General features: G+C 38.8%; 1 protein-coding gene across 2 annotated transcripts in view; it reads left to right on the top strand.

Moving 5' to 3' along the window:
• The window catches only part of pex1 (peroxisomal biogenesis factor 1), a 92,282-nt gene that overhangs the window by 36,107 nt on the left and 33,193 nt on the right, over positions 1-22,982 (top strand). For both annotated transcript variants that reach the window (XM_072575274.1, XM_072575276.1), the window contains exons 10-16: positions 3,575-3,707; positions 5,387-5,483; positions 9,280-9,450; positions 12,118-12,272; positions 13,457-13,646; positions 17,356-17,522; positions 20,254-20,388. In XM_072575274.1, coding sequence (XP_072431375.1) covers positions 3,575-3,707; positions 5,387-5,483; positions 9,280-9,450; positions 12,118-12,272; positions 13,457-13,646; positions 17,356-17,522; positions 20,254-20,388 — 1,048 coding nt within the window. The remainder of the gene's footprint in view (positions 1-3,574; positions 3,708-5,386; positions 5,484-9,279; positions 9,451-12,117; positions 12,273-13,456; positions 13,647-17,355; positions 17,523-20,253; positions 20,389-22,982) is intronic.

Below are 22,982 nucleotides of genomic sequence, written 5' to 3' on the forward strand. Positions count from 1 at the left end.
TAGCCTGTTACTTCTGTGCTCCCTAGCATGTAACCCTAATTGTAACCTTGAGGCCTTTACGACTCTATTTTAAAACTTATATCCTAACCCTCAAAATTCAGCTTGTAGGACCTCTTTCCTTTATTTAACCCATATCATTAGTAGTTTTGTATGTTTAGATTAGATTACTTAGTGTGGAAACAGGCCCTTCGGCCCAACAAGTCCACACCGCCCCGCCGAAGCGCAACCCACCCATACCCCTACATCTACCCCTTACCTAACACTACGGGCAATTTAGCATGGCCAATTCACCTGACCTGCACATCTTTGGACTGTGGGAGGAAACCGGAGCACCCGGAGGAAACCCACGCAGACACTGGGAGAACATGCAAACTCCACACAGACAGTCACCTGAGGCGGGAATTGAACCCGGGCCTCTGGCGCTGTGAGGCAGCAGTGCTAACCACTGTGCTGCCTGCGACACGGTGTTGTTCACCATCCTCTTCAGAACTGACTGCAGCCTCTTTGATTTCCTTAACCCTGTCACCAGGGAGGCATCATACCATCCTGGGATCTCTCTTGCAGCCACAAAAATGGCTGTCTGTTCTCATCACTAATGAATCCCAAGTCTTTTATGCAGCAAAGCCACCCATGGACCTGATTCTCATTGTTATCCCCGAAGAAGATATTACCTTTAACAATATCCAACAATATATTGGTTAAAAAAGGGGGCTGCTTCTGAGTCATCCCCCACCAGCTGCTTCCTGTGTTCTGCCTCATCACCCATCCCCTTTCTGTTTGTTCAGTCTTTACCTGTGGTGTGACCACCTCACTGAACGTGCTGTCCATAATAATCTCAGTACATAGGTGTCCCACATTGGGTTTACCTTCAGTTCCAGCTCTGAAATACAGTTAACCAATAGCTGCATGAGTGTTACTGACTCTCCACATAGTATAGGAGATGCAAGCTTAGCTGCTAAGACCTTTAAATTAAGGCCCTTAGTTACTCCCTTTAGACAATGATAATTTTACTAAGGACATCCAAAATTCCTACCTTATTTTGTTTAAACCAATAGAATGTAGCAATTTAGTTAGTGGAAAACGTAGAAGTACTCACTGACCCTACTCAAGATATTTTCTGATTTAGGTCTGTTTAAAGATGCAATCTACTAGCACTAACTCATCTGCTTAACAGTGCTATCTCTCAAAGTTCACTGCTCTCCGACGCTCCAGGGAAAACAGCCCCAGCCTGTTCAGCCTCTCCCTGTAGCTGAGATCCTCCAACCCTGGCAACAACTTATGTTGTCTGGCCAACTCAACTACTGAGTTTAGTCTTTTCCTAAAGTTTGACTAGTCCAAATATGTGGTCTCTGAACTCTGACTCAGCAAATTTCTCCTTAATTAATTTCAGTGGTCCTCTGCCCTCATGCCCAAAAACTAATTCAAATGCACTGCATTTAATTGATTCATGAGGTGCATCCCTAATTGCAAAAAGTGCAAATGGACTTGCATGGTTTCAATCTTCTGGATAGTCTTCATAATAAGCTGTCAACAATGGCCTTTAAAATTTGATGCCACCATTCCAATGTTCCTTGCAATTCTGGATAGCACAAAGTAAATTTGAATTGTTTTATATCTAAACTATCCATAGCTTCCTCGAACCTTGATTGTTTTCCCTGGAGCGTCGGAGACTGAGGGGAGACCTTATAGAGGTTTACAAAATTGAGAGGCATGGATAGGATAAATAGACAAAATCTTTTCCCTGGGGTTGGGGAGTCCAGAACTAGAGGGCATAGGTTAAGGGTGAGATTGGGTAATCAGTATTTAGTAAGAAAATAATTTGAGTAACTTTTCCACAATTGTTTTAGCTGTGATACTATGAAATGGAATGACCTCTGAAAATCTGAAAATTCGTTATGGTCAACAAATGCTGATTTCCACTTTTGCTTTCGGTGGGGGTCCATGCAATCAATTAAGATTCTTTTAAAGTTCCTCAATTGTGGGAATGAATATTAAGGGTGCTGACCTTATCACTGCCTGAAGTTTTCCAATTACCTGACATGAATTACATGTCTGGCAAATTCAACCACGTCCTTATGTAGACGTGGCCAATAAAAATGTATGTTGGCTTGAGTTTTCCTTATTCTCAGATGATCACGTATTGGTAATTCCTGTGCTACCTGACACACCACCTTTAGGTAACCTACTGGTAATACAACTTGATGAACTTCTGCCCACTTCTATCCACCTGAATATGTGATGGTTTGCATTTCCTCACCTAGACTTTGTTTTTATCTTAAAAATGTTCAGGGATACACTTGTATTCTTCTGTGTTATTTTTATACAACTGATTTAGTTTTTCGTCTTTGTTATAATTCAGCTAATTTCTCTGAACTAAAAATATCCACTTTGTCTTTCACCTGTTCTTGATTTTTCTCACCTATTTGGTCAAACATTGTTTCTGATAATTGAACTTCAACTTCCTTATCTTTGTTCTTTGATTTATCTTCCCGTTTCCACCTGTGGCTTTGTGCCCTTGTTATCGCACAGTCAAGAAAAATCCCAGAATACATTTCCTGTAACGCCTCAGTTGCTTGATTTTCCACTGACCTTTCAACCATAGTAGGAATTATTCTTACCTGTGACCCAGTTATATCATTACCAAGGACAAGCTGTATTTTAGAACTGAGAATTTCTGTATTACTTCTACCACCACTTCACACTTTTCGTTGGACTTTCCAACCTCACTTTATATAAAGGAACACTGCTTGTCTTGCCATGAATTCCACACATTACCACCTTTTCTGATAATACTCATTCTGAATTAGATATCTCCACATTGCTTGCCAAGATAGATTGACTTGTTCTGGTATCTCTTAAAATCCTAATTTTGTTTTACCTTCTCCTCCTGGCATACCTTAGTAAACCTTATCCATGCAAGTAAATTCTTTAAAGAGATCTTGCACTTCCTTCTCATCCAACCCTGACCAAGTTGTACATTGTGTTGCAGCTTTTTAGCTTCCACTGTGCTTTCCTTTACCAGTTCAGCAAAACTCACTGGCTTATCCTATTTCCCCACCCCCGTCTTCCCAGAGATTTTTCTAAACCACCAACACTGCAACTTCATGTGGTCTACTTTATTATTGTGAAACCACCTGAGCTTTATTTTTCCCTCATGAGTTTCCTTTTTACCCTGTGAAAAATTATCTTTTCTCTTTCAGTAAAATCTGCTTTTTCCTTACCACCATTTCTAATCTATGGTATTGCAGTGAAACTGCCACTTCTTGAACTGAATGCTTCAGTTGTAGGAGATTTTGTTTGCAGAATGACTGTTTACTAGAAGTAAACAATCAGGAGTTGGTTGAGAAAAAACAGCTCCATGTTTTTTCATCAGGTGTGTCACATTCCAGTGTATCTGTCCAGTCATTTGATTTGAAAATGTGTACTTTTTAAATTTATGTTGTTAAAGAATACACTTTTGAGAGAATTTTGTCAACTTAACCATAAAGATGTTTAGTGGGTTGATCTGTATGTGGATATTTGCAATAAGTGATTTTGTTTCTTTCCATAATATTATAATTATACTGTATTGCAGAGGGGTTCATGAGCTTGCTGTGTCAACTTTAGAGCGCATCTCTCTCAGCCTGTTGGGTCACCCACTTTCATTGCAAGTTGCTTCAGTTGCAAAAGGTCTCCAAAGTGGAGCAGTTCTGCTTACAGGAGTAAAGGTACCTAGCCTACAGTTTTTCTAAATGATTCTCAAATTCTTATTGATAAACTATCACCTATTGCATTTTTTTCTCAAATACAAAATGCTAGATTGTTGTAAATGTGAATCAATGTTATCACAGTATTAGGGTATCCAGGATGTTCCGAATGTTGGCTATAATGATCAATATCTTCATAATGAGATTTGAGAATAAACAAAGATATAAAGGGAATAATGAGCAAATAGGATGGATTAGAGTTAAACTACATATGAAAAGAAAATATAGGGAGAAAAATTACTTTCAGAGAAAGAAGCAAAGAGCAAGTAAAAAATTAAGTTGGATTAAAAATTTGTAAATATAAATAAAATCCCTCCCCACACCTTTCTGGTGTGCATTCCACTCCTCAGGCACACGCATAATCCAACCCTTTGGGCAGTCCCTGCAGTAGTCCTGATTGTGCTATGCTGGAACCTCATGCTCTCCCTCATTGTCCTGATGATGCTTGTAATCTCAAATTAGAGACTGAAGTAATAAATTGGCATGTTTTATTGCAATTCATTCCTTGACCAGTCTCTCCCAATCTTGTAAATTTATCAAAATAAGTGCACTAGGCATGGAGTTGTACAGCTGGGGCTGACTACTTGTCTTCATCTTCCCTGCAGTTCAGTACTTCCTTCTGATTCTTTTTTTAATTTGGTCTCTATCAGAGACCTTCTTCTATGCTTACTTATGCTGCCTTTGAAAACTTACAGACCAATAATGACAGCAGAGCTCTCAAGCATGAAATATGTTAAGTTTTATTATCCTACTCTGAAAAAAACATTGCTTTAGGTGGCTGGAGATATTAAAATTCTGTGGTATGCATTCCTTGCCCAAAATAAATGAAGTCCAAATGGATGTTGCTAGTAATTGGAGTTTGTCCATAGTCTTCGGGTCAAGCTGATTCTTGTGCCTTCCCAAGTTTCAGTTGCCTGGAGCAAGCCACCACTAATCCAGAATCTGGTTTCCAGCATCTACAGTCATTGTTTTTACCTCATCTTAGGGAACAGTTGTACTTTGCACTTTAAGCTCCATCTTAATTGATTGTTTAGACTGTTATTGTCAAACTTATTCATGGACTGTAAAAAGATTCCTAATTTACTGTTGGAATATAATATTTTGCATTCTTTGATTAGATTTTTTGCTCTGCTTCCAATCTACTTGCTCCATCTTCACGCCCTGCATTAAGGATTTTTTTTGTCTTGATAGTCCACTGCTCAACTTGCAAAAAGAACAAAGAGTTGCAAAAAGAGTTTGTGAGGGATCTTAAAAAAAAAAGTTTGGAACTGTTAATTCTTAATGTAACCTAGGTCTTCAGGGCAGACAGGATAGTTACAGGTAGAATGAAGATAGCCATGTCTCTTGGTGATTTTCACTGACTGTGCCCATCTGTATATTGCAAGCTGGAATTTTACAACGGATCATGTGTTTCATCTTTGCCAGTTCTGAGTCCTTCATTTACACAGCTTGTTAACTCACTTGCTAAAAATTAAGGAATCTCCTGATGAAAAGTCTAGCAAAATAGTGCCTTCAAAGAACACTTGAAGTGAATGCCTATGTTTTTGACGTTAAGAAAAAGTTAAACAACTAGGAAGAGGAATTGTTTATAATCTATATCATTTATTAAAAACATACGGTTTTGGAAATTTAACTTTCAGGGCAGTGGGAAAACTACTTTAGCAAAAGCCATTTGCAGAGAGGCATCAGATAAACTGGAAGCACATGTGGAAGTTATTGACTGTAAAGCCTTGCGAGGTAAGAATAACTTAAATTGCAATCCAATTACATATCTTCACAATTTTCTCCCCCCTTTGAGCATAATAGGCAAGTGGCATAGGAATACTTGGGCTGATATCAGCTTATTGAATCATGACTCTGAATATGAATTGAACCCAGAACTTCTGGCACAGAAGACTGAACGCTACCACAGCACCACAAAAGCTCATGCTACTAATAGCAACTAAAGATTAAATGTTTTGCGTTCTTCAAGAGAAGAAGAATCTTCTAAAGATGTGCTTCAAAATATTCCTGATTGAGGTGGAGGAATAATAGTCTTAAGATTTAGCCTTGAAATTTTTAAAACATTGTGATTAATTAAGACATCTGGACATGCCATCACCCACTTAATTTTTTTGGGAGATGTTAAAATAAGACAATATCTCAGCCAGGCAAGAACTGGTCCAGTTCCCTCTTGGGGTTCAAGTGTCAGTATTTTCTATATAGGCAACTGAATTCATTGGCCAATCAACCTAATGGAAAACACACATACATCCAAGGTAGGTAGGGGATGGGACATTCAATCCCTTGAGCAGGCTTTGTCAAACAATAAGATCATAGTTGGTCTAATTCTGACCTTGGCTCCACTTATTTGCATACCTTTTGACTCGCAAGAAGTCAGAATGTATGAGTATTATACCAGTCTTCTCCAACAATCAGTAGAAATATGACCTAGCCCGTTAAACATTTTTCATTTTCATAGATACTTAGAGATGTACAGCATGGAAATAGACCCTTCGATCCAACCCATCCATGCTGACCAGACATCCCAACCCAATCTAGTCCCACCTGCTAGCACCCGACCCATATCCCTCCAAACCCTTCCTATTCATATACCCATCCAAATACCTCTTGAATGTTGCAATTGTACCAGCCTCCTCCACTTCCTCTGGCAGCTCATTCCATACACTCAACACCCTCTGCATAAAAAAGTTGTCTCTTTTATATCTTTCCCCTTTCACCCTAAACCTATGCCTTGTAGTTCTGGACTTCCCGACCCCAGGGAAAAGGCTTTGTCTATTTACCCTATCCATGTCCCTCATAATTTTGTAAACCTCTATAAGGTCACCCCTCAGCCTCTGGCGTTCCAGGGAAAATAGCCCCAGCCTGTTCAGCCCCTCCCCATAGCTCAAATCCTCCAACTTTGGCAACATCCTTGTAAATCTTTTCTGATTTTATACAGTTTATCACATAACCCCAAATTTGGTGCTTCTTTAAAATGAATACGACCAGTTTTTTTTTATTTATCTGGTCATCTTAAAAGCATTAATGTGGAAATTATCTTTGTGCTCTTCCAGCTGTTCTGAAATCTTTACCCACAAATTAGGAGATCAAAAGTGGACTTTGTATTTTTGCAATTTGTTTAACAAATTTATTTCACTATCTTCATTTTACACTTAAGCAGGGGAGAATAGTCAATATATGCAAAAAAAGTAAAATAAACAGATACCAATTCAGTAAATTCTGCCAAACCTACTTTCTAAACTTCAGAGTTGTCCAAAAGCTATATGTTTTTGAGACTATGCCATGCATTTTTAGTACTTTATTCAATTAAAATCAGCTTAACTGTATATTTCAGTTGGGTGTTGCACTGTGCAGTGGTGCAATCTCTGCCACTTGCACATGGTCTATCCCCTGCTTCAAGCAACCCTTCATAGCCCACAGTGTGAATTGGTCTGAAATGACCATTATCCAAGTCTCTGACCCAAAATCTGGCAAGCTCTAAAACAGCGTCAGACCTGGCACTTCTGTTTTGATACACTCTGCCAAAATCTGCCAGATTGGTAGGGTATAAACAATTCCAGATAAACTGACAGCGTGTAACCATACAAACCAACTCTGCTATGAGAAGTTGGTACTGAATTGGATTTAAAATACAGCAAATTTTGTTTGAACTAGCACTCTTCATAAACTGGCAGAAATCATATTTTTGAAATACTGAAAGTTTATTTTATAGTGATCTCCACGATACTGGATTAATGGTGCTGGAAAAGCACAGCAGTTCAGGCAGAATCCGAGGAGCAGTAAAATCGATGTTTCGGGCAAAAGTCCTTCATCAGGAATACAGGCAGAGTGCCTGAGGGGTGGAGAGATAAATGAGAGGAGGGTGGGGGTGGGGAGAAAGTAGCATAGAGTACAATAGGTGATAGGTCAGAGAGGAGGCTGGAGTGGATAGGTGGAAAAGAAGATAGGCAGGTAGGACAAGTCATGGGGACAGTGCTGAGCTGGAAGTTTGGAACTGGGGTGAGTTGGGGGAAGGGGAAATGAGGAAACTGTTGAAGTCCACATTGATGCCCTGGGGTTGAAGTGTTCTGAGGCAGAAGATGAGGCGTTCTTCCTCCAGGCGTCGGGTGGTGAGGGAGCGGTGGTGAAGGAGGCCCAGGACCTCCATGTCCTTGGCAGAGTGGGAGGGGGAGTTGAAATGTTGGGTCACAGGGTGGTGTGGTTGATTGGTGCGGGTGTCCCAGAGATGTTCCCTAAAGTGCTCTACTCCAAGGCGTCCAGTCTCCCCAGTGTAGAGGAGACCGCATCGAGAGCAACGGATACAATAAATGATATTGGTGGATGTGGAGGTAAAACTTTGGATGTGGAAAGCTCCTTTAGGGCCTTGGATGGAGGTGGAGGAGGTGGTGTGGGCGCAGGTTTTGCAATTCCTGAAGTGGCAGGGGAAGGTGCTAGGACGGGAGGGTGGGTTGTTGGGGGATGTGGACCTGGTCCAAGTAGTCAGTTGAGGATGCAAGTGACAAGGCTCTGCTGGAAAATTTTATTTAGGGAAGCATTACATTATTATGTCAGTCATTTATGTTGCAAATAGTGATGTGAATATTGCCCTGCATTACATTTCCATTACTTAGTATGCATGTTTACACTGATTGTGTGGACCGCTTGATCAACCGCTACACTCCTGTTTCCATAGTTGCTGGTTAATCAAATGTTTGCTGTATTAACAATTATTTTATTCAGTTAGCAATTTATTGCATTAATTAAGATTCTGTGACCTCCAGGTTCTTACCAAACCAACCCACAGCCAAAAAATCTCCATAACAGGATCTGTTTTTGTCCCTGCACTATTAAAACTGGATTTCCCCAAAATTCTCCTTTTGATCCATTACTCATTCTTAACTGTATATTTAAACTCTTGGCAAAATCACTTGTGACACAGTGTCTAGTTCCACTATCATTATTTCTTTACTGACTATTGTATCTAAGTCACTCAACAGTTCCGATCAGCCACGTGCTTAAAACTTTTAAGGACCTTGCAAGTGCCTGAGGTCCTATAAGAACTATGTCCTTCTGATTCTGGCCTCTGTAACCTATTTTCTTTACCCCACCATTGTTAGCTATGACTTCAATTAGTAATGCCCATCATCTGGAATATGTTGCTTCAAAAACATTCCTTAAGGTAATCTATGTTTTTAGCCTAAATGTGTCTCTGAAACATCTTTGGAAATTGTCTACAACAAAAGAGCTATATAAATAATTTATTTTATGTTCAATGACACCAATATCTTGTTTATATTTGTGTGAGTGACTTATTTTTATGAATCACTTTGAAACATCTGGAATCGTGCCTTTTCTTTCCTGATGCTTTATTTTCATTAAAGTGGGCTCAAATAGTGCGAGTGTATTGTCAAATGTTAAGTTTTTTAAAAAATTAATTTTATATGCTTAAAGAATTGAATCAAAGATTATGATTTGGGTATATACATTGAAGGAAGAAGAGAGTATGTGTGAAAGTATAATTATAAGCTTTGAACTTGTTTTTCTATCTAAGGTAAAAGGGCTGAAAATATCCGTAAGAAATGGGAAGATGCTTTCGCAGAGGCTGCATGGAGACAACCTTCTGTTGTTCTAATGGATGACTTGGATCATATTATTGGAGCTGCCTCTACTCCAGAACATGAACACAGTGCTGAAGCTATTCTTAGCAAACAGCTTTCTCAAAGTAATTGTTTGAATTTGAAACTTTTGTTGTCTATAGGTACCAAGCCAGTAACACTAAAATGGATTATTCTATTGCAAAACTGGAAAACCATAACATGCATCAAAAAGGTTTAGGGGGATATGGGCCAAATGCAGGCAAGTGGGACTTTAGTTTGGCAAAATTGGTCGGCATGCATGAGTTGGACTGAAGGGTCTGTTTCCATTGTGTATGACTCTATGATTAGACCATAAAACAGAAGGACAGAAATTAGGCCATTTAGACCATCAGGTCTGCTCCACTGATCAATCATGGCTGATATGCTTCTCACCCCCATTCTTCTGCTTTCTTCCTATAACCCTTGATCCCCTTGATAATTAAGTACTTATCTATCTCAGACTTAAATATTCTCAATGACCTGACCTCCACCACCTTCTGTGGCAATAAAATCCATAGATTTACCACTCTTTGGCTGAAAAGATTCTCCCTTATCTATTTTCAAAAGGGTCTTCCCTTTACTTTTAAGCCGGGCCCTGGGGTCCTAGGAAACATCTTCCCACATCCACTTTGTCCAGGCCATTCAGTATTCTGCAAGTTTCAATTAGATTCCCCCCACCCCCATCCTTGTAAATTCCATCGAGTATAGACCTAGAGTCCTCAAACATTCTTCATATGTTAAGCTTTTCATTCCTGGGACCGTTCTTGTGAACTTTCTCTGAACATGCTCCAGGCCAGTATATCCTTCCTGAGATATGAGGCCCAAAACTGCACACAATACTCTGAATGTGATCTGACCAGAGCCTCAGAAGCACATCCCTCTTTTTATATTCAAGTCATTGCAAAATAAATGCCATAATTGCATTTGCCTTCCTAACTACTGACTCAACTGCAAGAGAATCCTGGACTAAAACTCCCAAGTGTCTTTGCACTTCAGACTTCTGAACTTTCTCTCCTATTAGAAAATAGTCTATTCTTCCTACCAAAGTGCATGACCTCATACTTTCCACATTGTACTCCATCTGCCACTTCTTTGCCTCTCTCCTAACCTGCCCAAATCCTTCTGCAGCCTGCCCGCCGCCTCAATGCTACTTACCCCTCTACCTATCTTTGTTCCATCTGTAAACTTAGTCAGAATGCCCTCAGTTCCTTCGTCTGGATCGTTAATGTATAAAGTGAAAAGTTGTAGTCCCAACACTGAGCCTTGCAGAACACACTTGTCTTCAGCTGCCATCCTGAGAAAGATCCTTTTATCCCACTTTCTGCCAGATAGCCAGGCTTCTATCAATGCTAACACCTTGTTTCTAACACCATGGGTCCTTACCTTCTGTGCAGCACCATGTCAAAGGCCTTCTTGAAGTCCAGTTAGATAACATCCACGGGCTCTTCTTGGTCTAACCTGCTTGTTACTTCCTCAAAGAGGTCTAGCAGATTTGTCAGGCATGACCTCTCCTTGATAAAACCATGCAGACTTTGCCTTATCTTACCATACACTTGCAAGTATTCAGAAATTTCATACTTCACAATGGATTCCAGGATCTTACCCACGTCAGAGGTTAGGCTAATCAGTCTGTAATTTTGTGTCTTTTGCCTTACTCCCTTTTTAAACAGGGGAGTTACGTTAGCAATTTTCCATTCCTCTGGGATCCTCCTTGATTCTAGCAATTCCTGAAAGATCACCCACTAACACCTCTTCGGCTGTCTCCCTTAGAACTCTGGGGTGTAGTCCATTTCCAGGTGATTTATCCACCTTCAAGCTATTAAGTTTCTATAGCATCTTCTCCTTGGTGATGGCCACCATACTCTGCTCTGCCCCCTCCCTATCTTGAATTTTTGGGATATTACTCATGTTTTCCACCGTGAAGACTGACGGGAAGTAATTATTCAGTTCCTCACTCGTTTCCTTCTTCTGCACTACTATCTATCCAGCGTCATTTTCCAGCAGCCCAGTGTCCAGTTTACTCCACTTTTGCCCTTTATGTATCTAAAGAAACTGTTACAGTCTTCCTTTATATTATTGGCTAACTTACCGTCATATTTAATCTTCTCCCTCATATCTTTTTCCATTGCCCTCTATTGGTCTTTATAACTTCTCAATCCTCTGGTTTTCCACTGCCCTTTGCCACATTATTTGCTTTCACTTTTGCTTGAAAATAAATTGTATCTTATTTATTTGATTGGAAAAGTTATAAAACTACTGCTACTATCTTGAAAGTAATTGGTAGTGAGTGTGGACATAGAACTTTGGAAACCTCGTGCCTTTTGGTGCATTAAATCCATTACTGCTTTGTTGCCTTTATAGATAACGCTAAATTTGGAAATCCTATTGTTGGAATACAAATATTATAAATTGGTGCCTTTGTGCTGTACTGAGATGACTGAATGAATAGAAGTTGAAGAACTTTTTGACTTATAGAATATTCTAAAATTGAGCAATGTTAGAAGTCGTGAAGATTGTCCAATGTATGAAAATATGTTTGAGCTCAATGTAAATGTAAAAACAAACTGAGTCATAGGAATTCAATTAGCAATTTTCTATACTCTGGACAGTTTTGTGCATCAAATGGTTTTTTGGCTAATAATTTGGACTACAGAGACATAATACAATGTATGTTTGTATATTTAGTATTGAACATTGAAAATGTGAATTTATTGCATATACTGTAAGAAATCTGTGCAATCTTTCTTTTTTAGCTTTGAAGTATTTGTTTGCTCTGGCAGTTTCACAAGGGAGTCTTATTGCATTAATAGCCACCAGCATTTCTGAATACACTCTGCATCCATCTCTCATTTGTGCTGAAGGATCCCGCATATTTCAGTGCATTAATGGCATTTCACTTCCAAACCAGGTAAATCTGTTTCCCTAGCAATTCAAATTAAATTGCACTACATCATTATTTGAACCATAGAACTTAAATTGTTTTATAGTGTTTGTGTGTCTGTGTTATTTTGGTAACATTTTTCAATTATTAACAAGCTTAAAAAGTACTGTAAGTTAAAGGCAAACTAGTTCTAATGTTTTGAAGGTTTAATGCTACAGATTCTCTTGAGCTGTGAGCATGAGCTTTCGGATGTCTCAAATTGTAAAGCACCTGTTTTTGATGCAGGGGAGTGATTGAACATGCCCACTTAAAACTCAGTGATCTGTTTGTAATCTTTGATTAGTTTTTAAAGGGAAAATGAAAAGATGTTTGCTGTCTCCATTTTTCTTCCATACTGCTGAATACTGATTCATTTTCTAGTTGTAATCTTCTTTGAAGAAATAGAAACTCTCTACTTTCCCATTCTGAGTTCTGGTACAATCAAGGGATTTGTTCTGAGATGAACCTAAGGGACCTTTTAAACTGGAATAACTTGGGGGGAAGTGGGGATCAAAACTACTGTATGATAATTTTCTGTTTTATCTTTTTGAAGAGGTGGCATCTAATAGTTTGTATAATTTGGAATTATACCTAATTTGTCTTTTCATAATACTTATTTACTTTTTCCTTAAAAGAGATGGTCTTTGTGAATGACCATAAATTAACACATACTTTTTGTGACTTTATTATGTTCCTGAACATTATTTGTTTGGTTAAGAAATGCTGGATTTTGTGGATTTGCAGTTTTCAAAGTTCATGTTTGAAATTAGTAAATATATAGAAATATATGCATTATAGTGGCAGCACAGTGACTCAGTGGTTAGCACTGCTGCCTCTTAGTGCCAGGAGCCTGGGTTCGATTTTATCTTTGGGTAACTGCCTGCGTGGAGTTTGCACATTTTCCCTTTGTCTGTGTGGGCTCCTTCGGGTGCTCTGGTTTCCTCCCAGTTCCAAGATTGGCAGGTTAAATGGATTGGCCATACTAAATTGTCCATAGTGTCCATGAATGTGCAGAGTAGGTGGAATAAACATGGGAAATACAGGAATAGAGTTGGGGGGGTGGGTCTGGGTGGGTTGGTGTTTGAGAAGTCAGTGTGGACTCGGACCAAACAGCCTGCTTCCTCACTGTAGGGATTCTATGATTCTATGAGTGATATTTCTTTGGTTACCAGGATCAGCGAGTACAGATCTTAACCTCTGTAATTCAAAATAAAACCATTATTCCACTGAAGACATTAAAAAACATTGATCTTCAAAAACTGGCTAAAGCAACTGAAGGCTTTGTAGCACGAGATTTTGTCATGCTGATGGAACGAGCTGTGCACTCTCATTTATTGACTAGTAAGAGCAACAAAGAACAAGGTATGGCTATAAATGTGGACCTATGACAGTAGTATAAATTTCATTACTAGAATGTTATGTGAAGTTAACCTGATACCTTTCTGGCAATCTTAATATAGAATTATTTATTTCCATAACTCCAAGAACTATAACTTTATAACTCAACTACAATATGTTCATGATTTGGAGATGCCGGTGTTGGACTGGGGTGTACAAAGTTAAAAATCACACAACACCAGGTTATAGTCCAACAGGTTTAATTGGAAGCGCACTAGCTTTCGGAGCGACACTCCTTCATCAGCTGATTGTGACATCAGGACAATCAGCTGATGAAGGAGCGTCGCTCCGAAAGCTAGTGTGCTTCCAATTAAACCTGTTGGACTATAACCTGATGTTGTGTGATTTTTAACAATAGGTTCAGGTCTTGTCATCTTTGTCATTTTGTTTGTTGTCCAGCTATTATAGTCTTAAATTAATGTATTTAAAAAATTAAATATTTATAACATTTTACAAAATTACAATTGCCTAATGCTATAATTACACTTTTGTTACTCATTGTTATAAAGAATGCAATTTCTGTGCAATTTTCATTTTAAAAGAACACAATCAAACTTTGGCATTCTTCTCTTTTTCAATTTCTTACCCTTTTTAATCTCTGTCGTCATTTCTTTGTGTCTCGAATCTCTGGGCATGAGCAGCCTATTTGACCTTTTCAGTCTCTGAATAATATAGTCATTATTCGTCTCTAACGACTTTACCTGAGGTTATTGAAAGTACATGAACCTTTCATGTGTTATACTCCCCAAATGATCATTAGTAATTGTAAAAATGTTCCTCACCACACTTGTGGCATTGACCAGCTGACTTTACAAAGCAGGATAAACCCTGGAGTATTTCTCCATCTGGGGTAAATTATCTGATTTTGGTTGGGAGCTAATTGTTTAGGAGCATTTGTGGTGGTGTGCTAGTGTCCCTAACTCTGGCAGGAGACTTGGGTTCAGGGCCCACCTACTCCAACTTTGTCTGAACACAAAGTGGAAGAGCACTGTTGTTAGCCAAATCACCCTTGAGTTTAAAGACGAAAATTGATTAGGGTTCTGCACATTTATTACTTAATAAGCAATGTCGTCCATGTGTATTTGTGCATTTCAGATGACTGCAGGAATAGGTTTGATTATGTGCCCTCCAACTAAACAGTCTGCTGGTATTTGTGACTATTAAGAGACAAATGAATGAGCAGTTTGCTAATTAGCTACCTGCAAGTTAGTATTTAACTAGTCTTTCAAAAATATAGTATTATTGCCACTGAGGTAACTGATAATTATCTCAGATGATGGTATTACCTACGCACCTTGGCATCCTTGGCAGTTTGATTAGATTAGATTAGATTACTTACAGTTTGGAAACGGGCCCTTCGGCCCAACAAGTCTACACCGACCCGCCGAAGGGTAACCCACCCAGACCCATTCTCCTACATTTACCCCTTCACCTAACACTACGGGCAGAATTTTAAATAATCTTTCTGTGAGATCTTCTGTACCTTCACCACACTCTTTAAAATCAGGTAAAATATAGTTATAGTCTGCATACTGTGTGAAGTAATGTATCTTCATGATAAGAATGAGAAGAGTCAATATAAATTAAGTGGTGTGATAATTTTAAAGTGAGTACGCAGCTCAGAGACACTAATACACACTTTTTAAAAAGAGATCACAGATCAAGAGGAACGGGCTGTCCATTTCTTTTGTTTGATTTTTAAAAAAAGGGAGAAGTCAAACTTTATAAACAGTATTGAATATAAAAGTAAATTATCAATAACTGAATGGATGCCATAGTGCAAACAAAGCTGAAGTCAGTAAATAATGGCCTAGCCACTGATACCCGCACCCTATTAGTAAATTTTTTTCAAAAAATGTAAACTTGATTGTTGCTGGTTGAGTTTTCCAGGTGCCAAAGCTCAGCAATAAAAGAGAGACAGAATGTGTAGGCTTACATTTGTTTCTTTTATGGTACCCTATCTTGTCTGTGAGAAGGAAGAAGAGTGCTCTAAGGACACCCCACCCCTCAAGAAATCCTTTAGGCCTCCCTGCTGCTGGGTGTGGGCTCCCCTCTACCTACTGCTACATATTGTTCCAAAATTGATCCTTTCCTTCAGATATGCCCAAGAGGTACAGGACTGCTACTTCATATTGCTTGTTTATGTGTCTGACAGTTGGTTAACCTATCAATTTGACTGCTATCGTGTAGAAATCAAGGCAAACTAATTCAATTTGACATTTACAAGTTGCCTCGTCTTATAGGTTTTGCCCAAATTCCCTCCCCACTTCTCTGTAAATATTACTACTGCAAATTGCAAAAGCAAGGAAGTTATGCTAAGTGATTACGAATCAGCTGAGGTACTGTGTCCAATTTTGAGCAAACATTTTAATTAAGAATGCCAAATGGAATGGTAGTTGTGGCCTGATTGGAGAAGCTGAGTTTCTTTCTTTACACCAATAATAGTTGAAAGTGAGTTGATCATGCTGATCAGAATTATCACCTGTTTTATTCGAGTAAATTAGGAGAAACGGAATTCTTGTTCACAAATTTAGAGGAGACAGATTTAAAGTAATTGGCAAGAACAAGACGTAAGATGAGAATGTTTTGTGTTGTTATGATCTGTGACAATGCCTAAAAGGATGGTGGAAGAACATTCAGGCGACTCTCTGTGTGGAGTTTGCACATTCTCCCCGTGTCTGCGTGGGTTTCCTCCGGGTGCTCCGGTTTCCTCCCACAGTCCAAAGATGTGCAGGTCAGGTGAATTGGCCATGCTAAATTGCCTGTAGTGTTAGGTAAGGGGTAGATGTAGATGTAGGGGTATGGGTGGGTTGCACTTCGGCGGGGCGGTGTGGACTTGTTGGGCCGAAGGGCCTGTTTCCACACTGTAAGTAATCTAATCTAATCTAATCTAATCTAATCTAAACTTACAAAGAGAACTTGATAAGTATTTGAAGAGGAGAATTTGCAGAGCTATAAGGAAGGAACAGAGAGATGGAGTTAAACGAATGGATTGGAACGGCACGAACATGGTGGGGTGGGGAAAACCAAAATTGGAGGGCATAAGTTTACAAAGAGTGGAGAAGGTTTTAAAAGGGACCTGAGGGGCAACTTTTTCGCACACATGGTGCTGCATGTATGGAGCAAGCTGCCAGAGGAAGTGGTGGAGCTGGTACAATTACAGCATTTTAAAAGGTATCTGAATGGGTATATGAATAGGAAGAGTTTTTAGAGGGACACCAGGCTAAATGATGGCAAATGGAACTAGATTAATTTAGGATATCTGGTCAACTGAAGGACTGTTTGTGCGCTCTAAGACTGAACTTTAGAAACGTAACAAGGCATATGTTATAGCAGTATATTGTTGGAGAAGAGGAGTAAACAATGTTGAGATAAATTTATCATGGAAATTCAAAGGGTTAATTTTCCTTTATTTTCAGAAAGTAGCAAATCATGTTTAGTTCTGGAGTGATGCAATTGAAACTCTATATTCTAAGAAAGTAACTGCATGACAAAGGCTAATTCATCTCCAGTATCTATGTAGAGGTAATATAAGATTGTTTAAGTCCTAAAGAGGAATGAGTACCACTAATAAAATGTAAATTCGTATCCTGTTTGCTAAATGGAAGACAAATTATTTAATGCTAAGCTTCTGAAATTCAAAAATAAGCATTTTGTAATTTTCTGTTTGCAGAACTATGTTTGACAATGTTGGATTTCCATCAGGCACTCAAGGGATTTACACCGACTTCTCTAAGGAACACTAATCTACACAAACCAAAAGATTTAGGATGGGATAAAGTGGGAGGGCTACAGGAAGTAAAGCAAATTCTTATGGACACCATACAATTATCTGTCAAGGTATGAGATCAGACTATTGTGCAATGGAATATTTTTTACTTAAAATTGGAGGACTAAGGCTAATTCACAGAAAATCAGTTTTGTGTTTTACTTTAAAATTTACTTTAGTATTTCCTGTCATTTGGAGTTGACTTTGGAATGAAGTAAATTTTATAGGTGTCTATTAAATTTTACAGAAAGTGTAAAAACTAAGAATCACTATTACCTTAATTTTGTTTGCAGCACTTACTCAATTATAATTTCCTAGACTTTGAAAATCAAAGGAGATAAATCAACACTAAATAAAAATATCATTTCTGGGAATTCTGGAATGATTTGAGCTCATGATTTTGAACTGTACAGTCTATTTGCAATATGAAGACACTATCACTTAACTAATTGAAAATTAACGGATAACATATTATTGTGAACATTTTTGAACTTCACACCTCTGAGTACTGATTCTTGACACATGGGCAAGAAACAGCTTCACATTTCTCCTAGAATAACCAGTATTTATTGATCCTTTTGTAACACAGTCATCTTGAATCCTCTTACATCTTCTGATCAACGCTTGTAGTATGTGACCAAATTAATTTTTCTAAACTCAGCATGTAGGGGCTGACCAGCATCTTATCTCCTCTCATTTCTCTAGTCTGCCAAGTACTGATTGTAATATCCATTTATGACCATCTGTGCTTCAGCTCCGTAAGCAACAACGGCTTGCATTGATATAGCACCTTCATCATAGAAGAACATTCTAAGGTGCTTAACAGGCATAATAAGTCATAAGTAAAGAGTGTTAAAGAGTAATCAAAATATCATCAGTTAAATGGATATAGGAGGCACTGAAGGTATAGGGAAGGAAGTCTAGAATTTGCAGCAAAATAGCTGAAGGAATGGCTACTAATGATAGAACAGAGATGTTGGATATTTGAAAGATCTGTCAAGGCTCTGCAGGAAAGATTATATAGCAGTTTACTGTCTGACAGATTGCAGGACTATTCAGAACTGGCCAGGATCCCAGCAGAAATCCTGAAGCAAGATATTTCTGACTGATAGAATTTGAGTCAGTAACTGTCTCAGAGTTTAAAAACAAGCTGTCAAGAGAAAAATGTTTCAAACTGATCCAAACTGGCTTTAACTCCACACCCACACTCTGGCTGACAATGAAGGGCTTTTGCCCGAAACGTCGATTTTGCTGTTCGTTGGATGCTGCCTGAACTGCTGTGTTCTTCCAGCACCACTAATCAGTGTTCAACAGCTACACAGACCAGCACTCTTACCTGGTAAAAGATTTAAAGGGACCTGAACGGCAACCTTTTCACACAGAGGATGGTTTGTATGTGGAATGAACTATAAGAGGAAATGGTACATACAGGTACAGTTACAACATTTTAAAAGACATTTGGATAGGTACATGAATAGGAAGGGTTTTGAGGGATATGGGCTAAATGTAGGCAAATGGGACTAGATTAATTTGGGAAACTTGGTCGCATGAACGAGTTGGACCGAAGGGTGTGTTTCCATGTTGTATGACTCTGTGAACATACAATTCTCTGTAGCAGAGACATAGCAATGGGCAAAGTCAAGAAGAAATTTGAGGATGTGAATTTACTTGAGTTGGTGAATGAGCTGAAGCATATGGATGATTAATGATGCAATGCTGATCTGGGCATCATCAGATAATTAAATCTGTATGTGATGTATGTAAGGGTTTGGTAGGTAGCAACAATGAGTTATGGCAATGTGCTGCCCTTAGATGTATAAGAAGAGTTTTTTTTTATCCATGTATCTCTTTATTCTGTATTTTTCTCAATTAATGGCATTGAATGCCATTGAACGTACTAGGTATTTTAAAGTAAAATAGTGAACTGGGAGAAATTTGCTTTTGCTAAAAATCAAAGAAGTTCTAATATATCATCGTTAGTTGCATAACCAAATTTTCACATCATAGCACCTTGGAAATTTTATTTTCCTGAATTAGATTGTAGATGACTTCCCTAATTTAAACCGTTTCAGTTAACAACAGCTATAACTTGTAGTTAGTTAGCCCCTTTATAATTGTAAAGCGTCCCAAGCATTTTTCAGGAGCAGAATCAAACAAAATAAATTGACACAGAAAAGGAAGCAATGCATCAGTATCAAAAACTTGATTCAGAAAGTACATTTTAAAGGTGCATCTTAGAGGAGGAGAGATACTGAAATAGGTTTACAGGGGAAATTTAGTGTTTGGGTACCAGGCAGCTGAAGACACAGTCACCAATTCTGAGAAGGGAAAAATCGGGTATGCTCATGAGGTCAGAATTGAAGGAGGCTAGAGTACTTTGGTTGTAGAGCTAGGGTTGCAGAGATGGGTTTTGCTGATTCCATGAGAAGACTTGAACGGAGTGATGAGTGTGTTACACTTGAGGACTTGGTGCACCACAGACCATTCTATATCAGTGGCTATAGCGTGACTGTTGAAGGCAGAGGGAAAATTCTATGAAATTAACAGAGTACAAATTGTAAACATTAAATCATCCATGTGAAAACATATTTTGAGACTAATGACCTGTTTAGCGTGAATTAGGTCACCTGGTTCATATAGGTGTTTGAGGAACGTTACATTCAAGGATGCAAAGATAATTTAGCAGGAATGTTATGTTTTCCCTGGATCAATAAATAAATTAAAATCAATGAAAGAAATACGTAATATACTTCTCAAAATTATGGAGTCATAAAAATTGCATTTGTACTTTTATCCTTTCAGTATCCACAGCTGTTTGCTAAACTGCCTATACGGCAACAATCTGGAATCCTGTTGTACGGGGCACCAGGAACTGGAAAGACATTATTAGCAAGTGTTGTCGCCAGAGAAAGTGGAATTAACTTTATCAGTATTAAGGTAGGACAACATCTCGGTTTAATTCACATTTCTGTTGCCATGAATGCAATTTTGAAAGTAGCTATGCCGATAGTCCAGTGATTGTGACATTTCCACTTTCCTGGCTTGCCTAGAACATGTCAAACTTTTTTGATTTCTGTATTTAATTCCAAATAATCGAAGTTTAATGATTATCAAAAAATATGAATGATCTGCAGTTGAATTGAATCGTTGACTGTAATATTGAGAAGCAGATTTTTAAAAATCTTAAGATTCTAAACTTTAAATTGAATATATTCGTGTTTAAATCCCTCCATGTACTCCCCACTTCCATAACCTCCAAACCTATATTTCTTTTATTCCTTAAGCATTCTTCATACTGATTCTAACCTCTCTGTAATCTTCCTTCCTTTGCCCCACCATTGGCTTTCATCTTTTCACTGAACATTGGCCTGCATTCTAGCCTCTAAAATCCTTCAGTCTCTCTCTCTCTCTCTCTCTCTCTCTCTCTCTCTCTCTATCTCTCTCTCTCTCTATCTCTATCATTTGTCCTTTAAGACTTTCCTTAAAATCTATCTTGCATCTTTCTATAAATCACCAAATGCTTTGGGGGTAGGACTCTTATTTTTTTCATTTACTTGCTGCTGTGTTTTGGGTAAGTTTGGCAAGGCCAGCATTTATTGCCCATCTCTGATTGCCTTTGCCTTTGAGATCGTAAGACACTATGTCAAACTAATCCTATTATTACGGTGTTAGTACATCCACAATGTAATTAAGGAATGAGATCTGGAACCTGAGGTAACAGGAGAGCTGGTGCATTAGGGTCAGACTATTGAGAGCTCAGGAGCAAGGAAACTGAGTGGGCTGGGGACAGATGAAGAGGCCCAAACTTCTGTCCTATGGAACCTGTTCTCTTCAGGGTTAAAGCACCCAATGCTGGCAATGAGCTGTTCTTAGCATGTTTATTTATTTGGTCGTAAGATATGGGTTTTATTGATTACACCAGAATTTGTTGTCCATCCTTAATTCCCCTTGATATGGTGATGTGCTGCCTTCTTGAATTGCTCGGTCCATGGGGCTTGGGTGCATTCACAGTGTTGTAGATTTCCAGAATTTTGATCCAGTGACAGTGAAGGAATGGAAATCCCAAGTCAAGATGATGTGTAACTTTGAAATTAACATAGGTGGTAGCGGTCACAGGCTTGGACGTTGCTATTACTGCTGTGCACCTTGCAAACTGTTAGCATTGACACAAAATGGTAACAATGCTGAATGAGCTGCCAATCAAGTGGGTTGTTTGTCCTTGATGGTGCTAAGCCTCTTGAATGTTGTTAGAGCTGCATTCATCCAGGCAATTTGGAAGTGTTCCATCACATTCCTGACTTGTATTTTGTCGATAATGGGCAGGCTTTTGGGAGTCAGGAGATGAGTTACTTGTCGCTGAATTCTATGCTTCTGACCTATGTTTGCAGTCACAGCATTAATAGATATTTAGTCAACCTGTTCAGACATGTTACAACTAACCTGGGCTAGGTGAAAATTGAACCCAGAGTTTATGACCAAGAGGTGAGGACATTGTGCCAAAAAAAGAACTATTAAACAAATGTAGTCACCAGATTCAAACCTTCAAAGGGAAGCCCCAGAAGGACTATAATCCATTGCCTTAACCATTCAACTATAAATATTGGCTAAGCATACTGCACCTGGTATTCTCTGGTGGTCTCCCACCCAAGCACGAAGAAAGCCTAAGTCTGTTTAGCTTCCAAGATCAAACATTTTCAGATTAACGTGGCCATAGATTCACAGCATTTACATGGCTGGTCCAGTTCGGTTTCAGTAACCCTACGGATGTTGGACAGGAATTCAACTTGTGACAAAGCTGCTCATTTAACAGAGGCTTTTGTTTCAGAGAGGTTGTAAATGACACAGGTTCTGAAGATCTGGGGATTGAAGGGTTTTAGGGCCAATTTGTTTACAGCTTAACAGATACCGCCTCAGGCAGAACACTTTCAAGTTTAAAAAAACTTGTATAATGAAAGGGGTGTGGCCAGTCCTCCCAGCTCAGCCTTTCTCTAAGTTCTCTTTTTTAATAGCAGTTGTGTGGAAAAGCTGTTGGAGTTCAAAAGCAGGCTCAGGCTGGTACTATCTCAAACCTCAATCCCTGTAAGAACTTGTATTTGATTTTACCTTTTGTGCCAAGGGGTTTTATGGGGATTGTAGCAAGTGCTTTGGAACAGCATCGTTTAGTGGGATGATCTGTTTGGTTTTTGGATAGGATAAGTTATTCGGTATTCTGTTTTCTGTTCTTTGTGTTTCATTCAGTAATCTTGTAAATAAATTCTATTTTATTTAACACTAAGTGGTTTGACAGCTAATTCTCTACTGGAATACCCATTTTACACCTGCTTAAAACAACTAGCAAAGTTAGGGTTTGGGGTACCTTCTTGAAAGGCTTTGAGGGGGCCAGCCTGGTCCATAACAGATTAGATTAGATTACATTACAGTGTGGAAACAGGCCCTTCGGCCCAACAAATCCACACCGACCCACCAAAGCGCAACCCACCCAAACCCTTACATTTACCCCTTACCTAACACTACAGACAATTTAGCATGGC

This window comes from Chiloscyllium punctatum, chromosome 8 (genome assembly GCF_047496795.1).
Source record: "Chiloscyllium punctatum isolate Juve2018m chromosome 8, sChiPun1.3, whole genome shotgun sequence".
Lineage (NCBI taxonomy): Eukaryota > Metazoa > Chordata > Chondrichthyes > Orectolobiformes > Hemiscylliidae > Chiloscyllium > Chiloscyllium punctatum.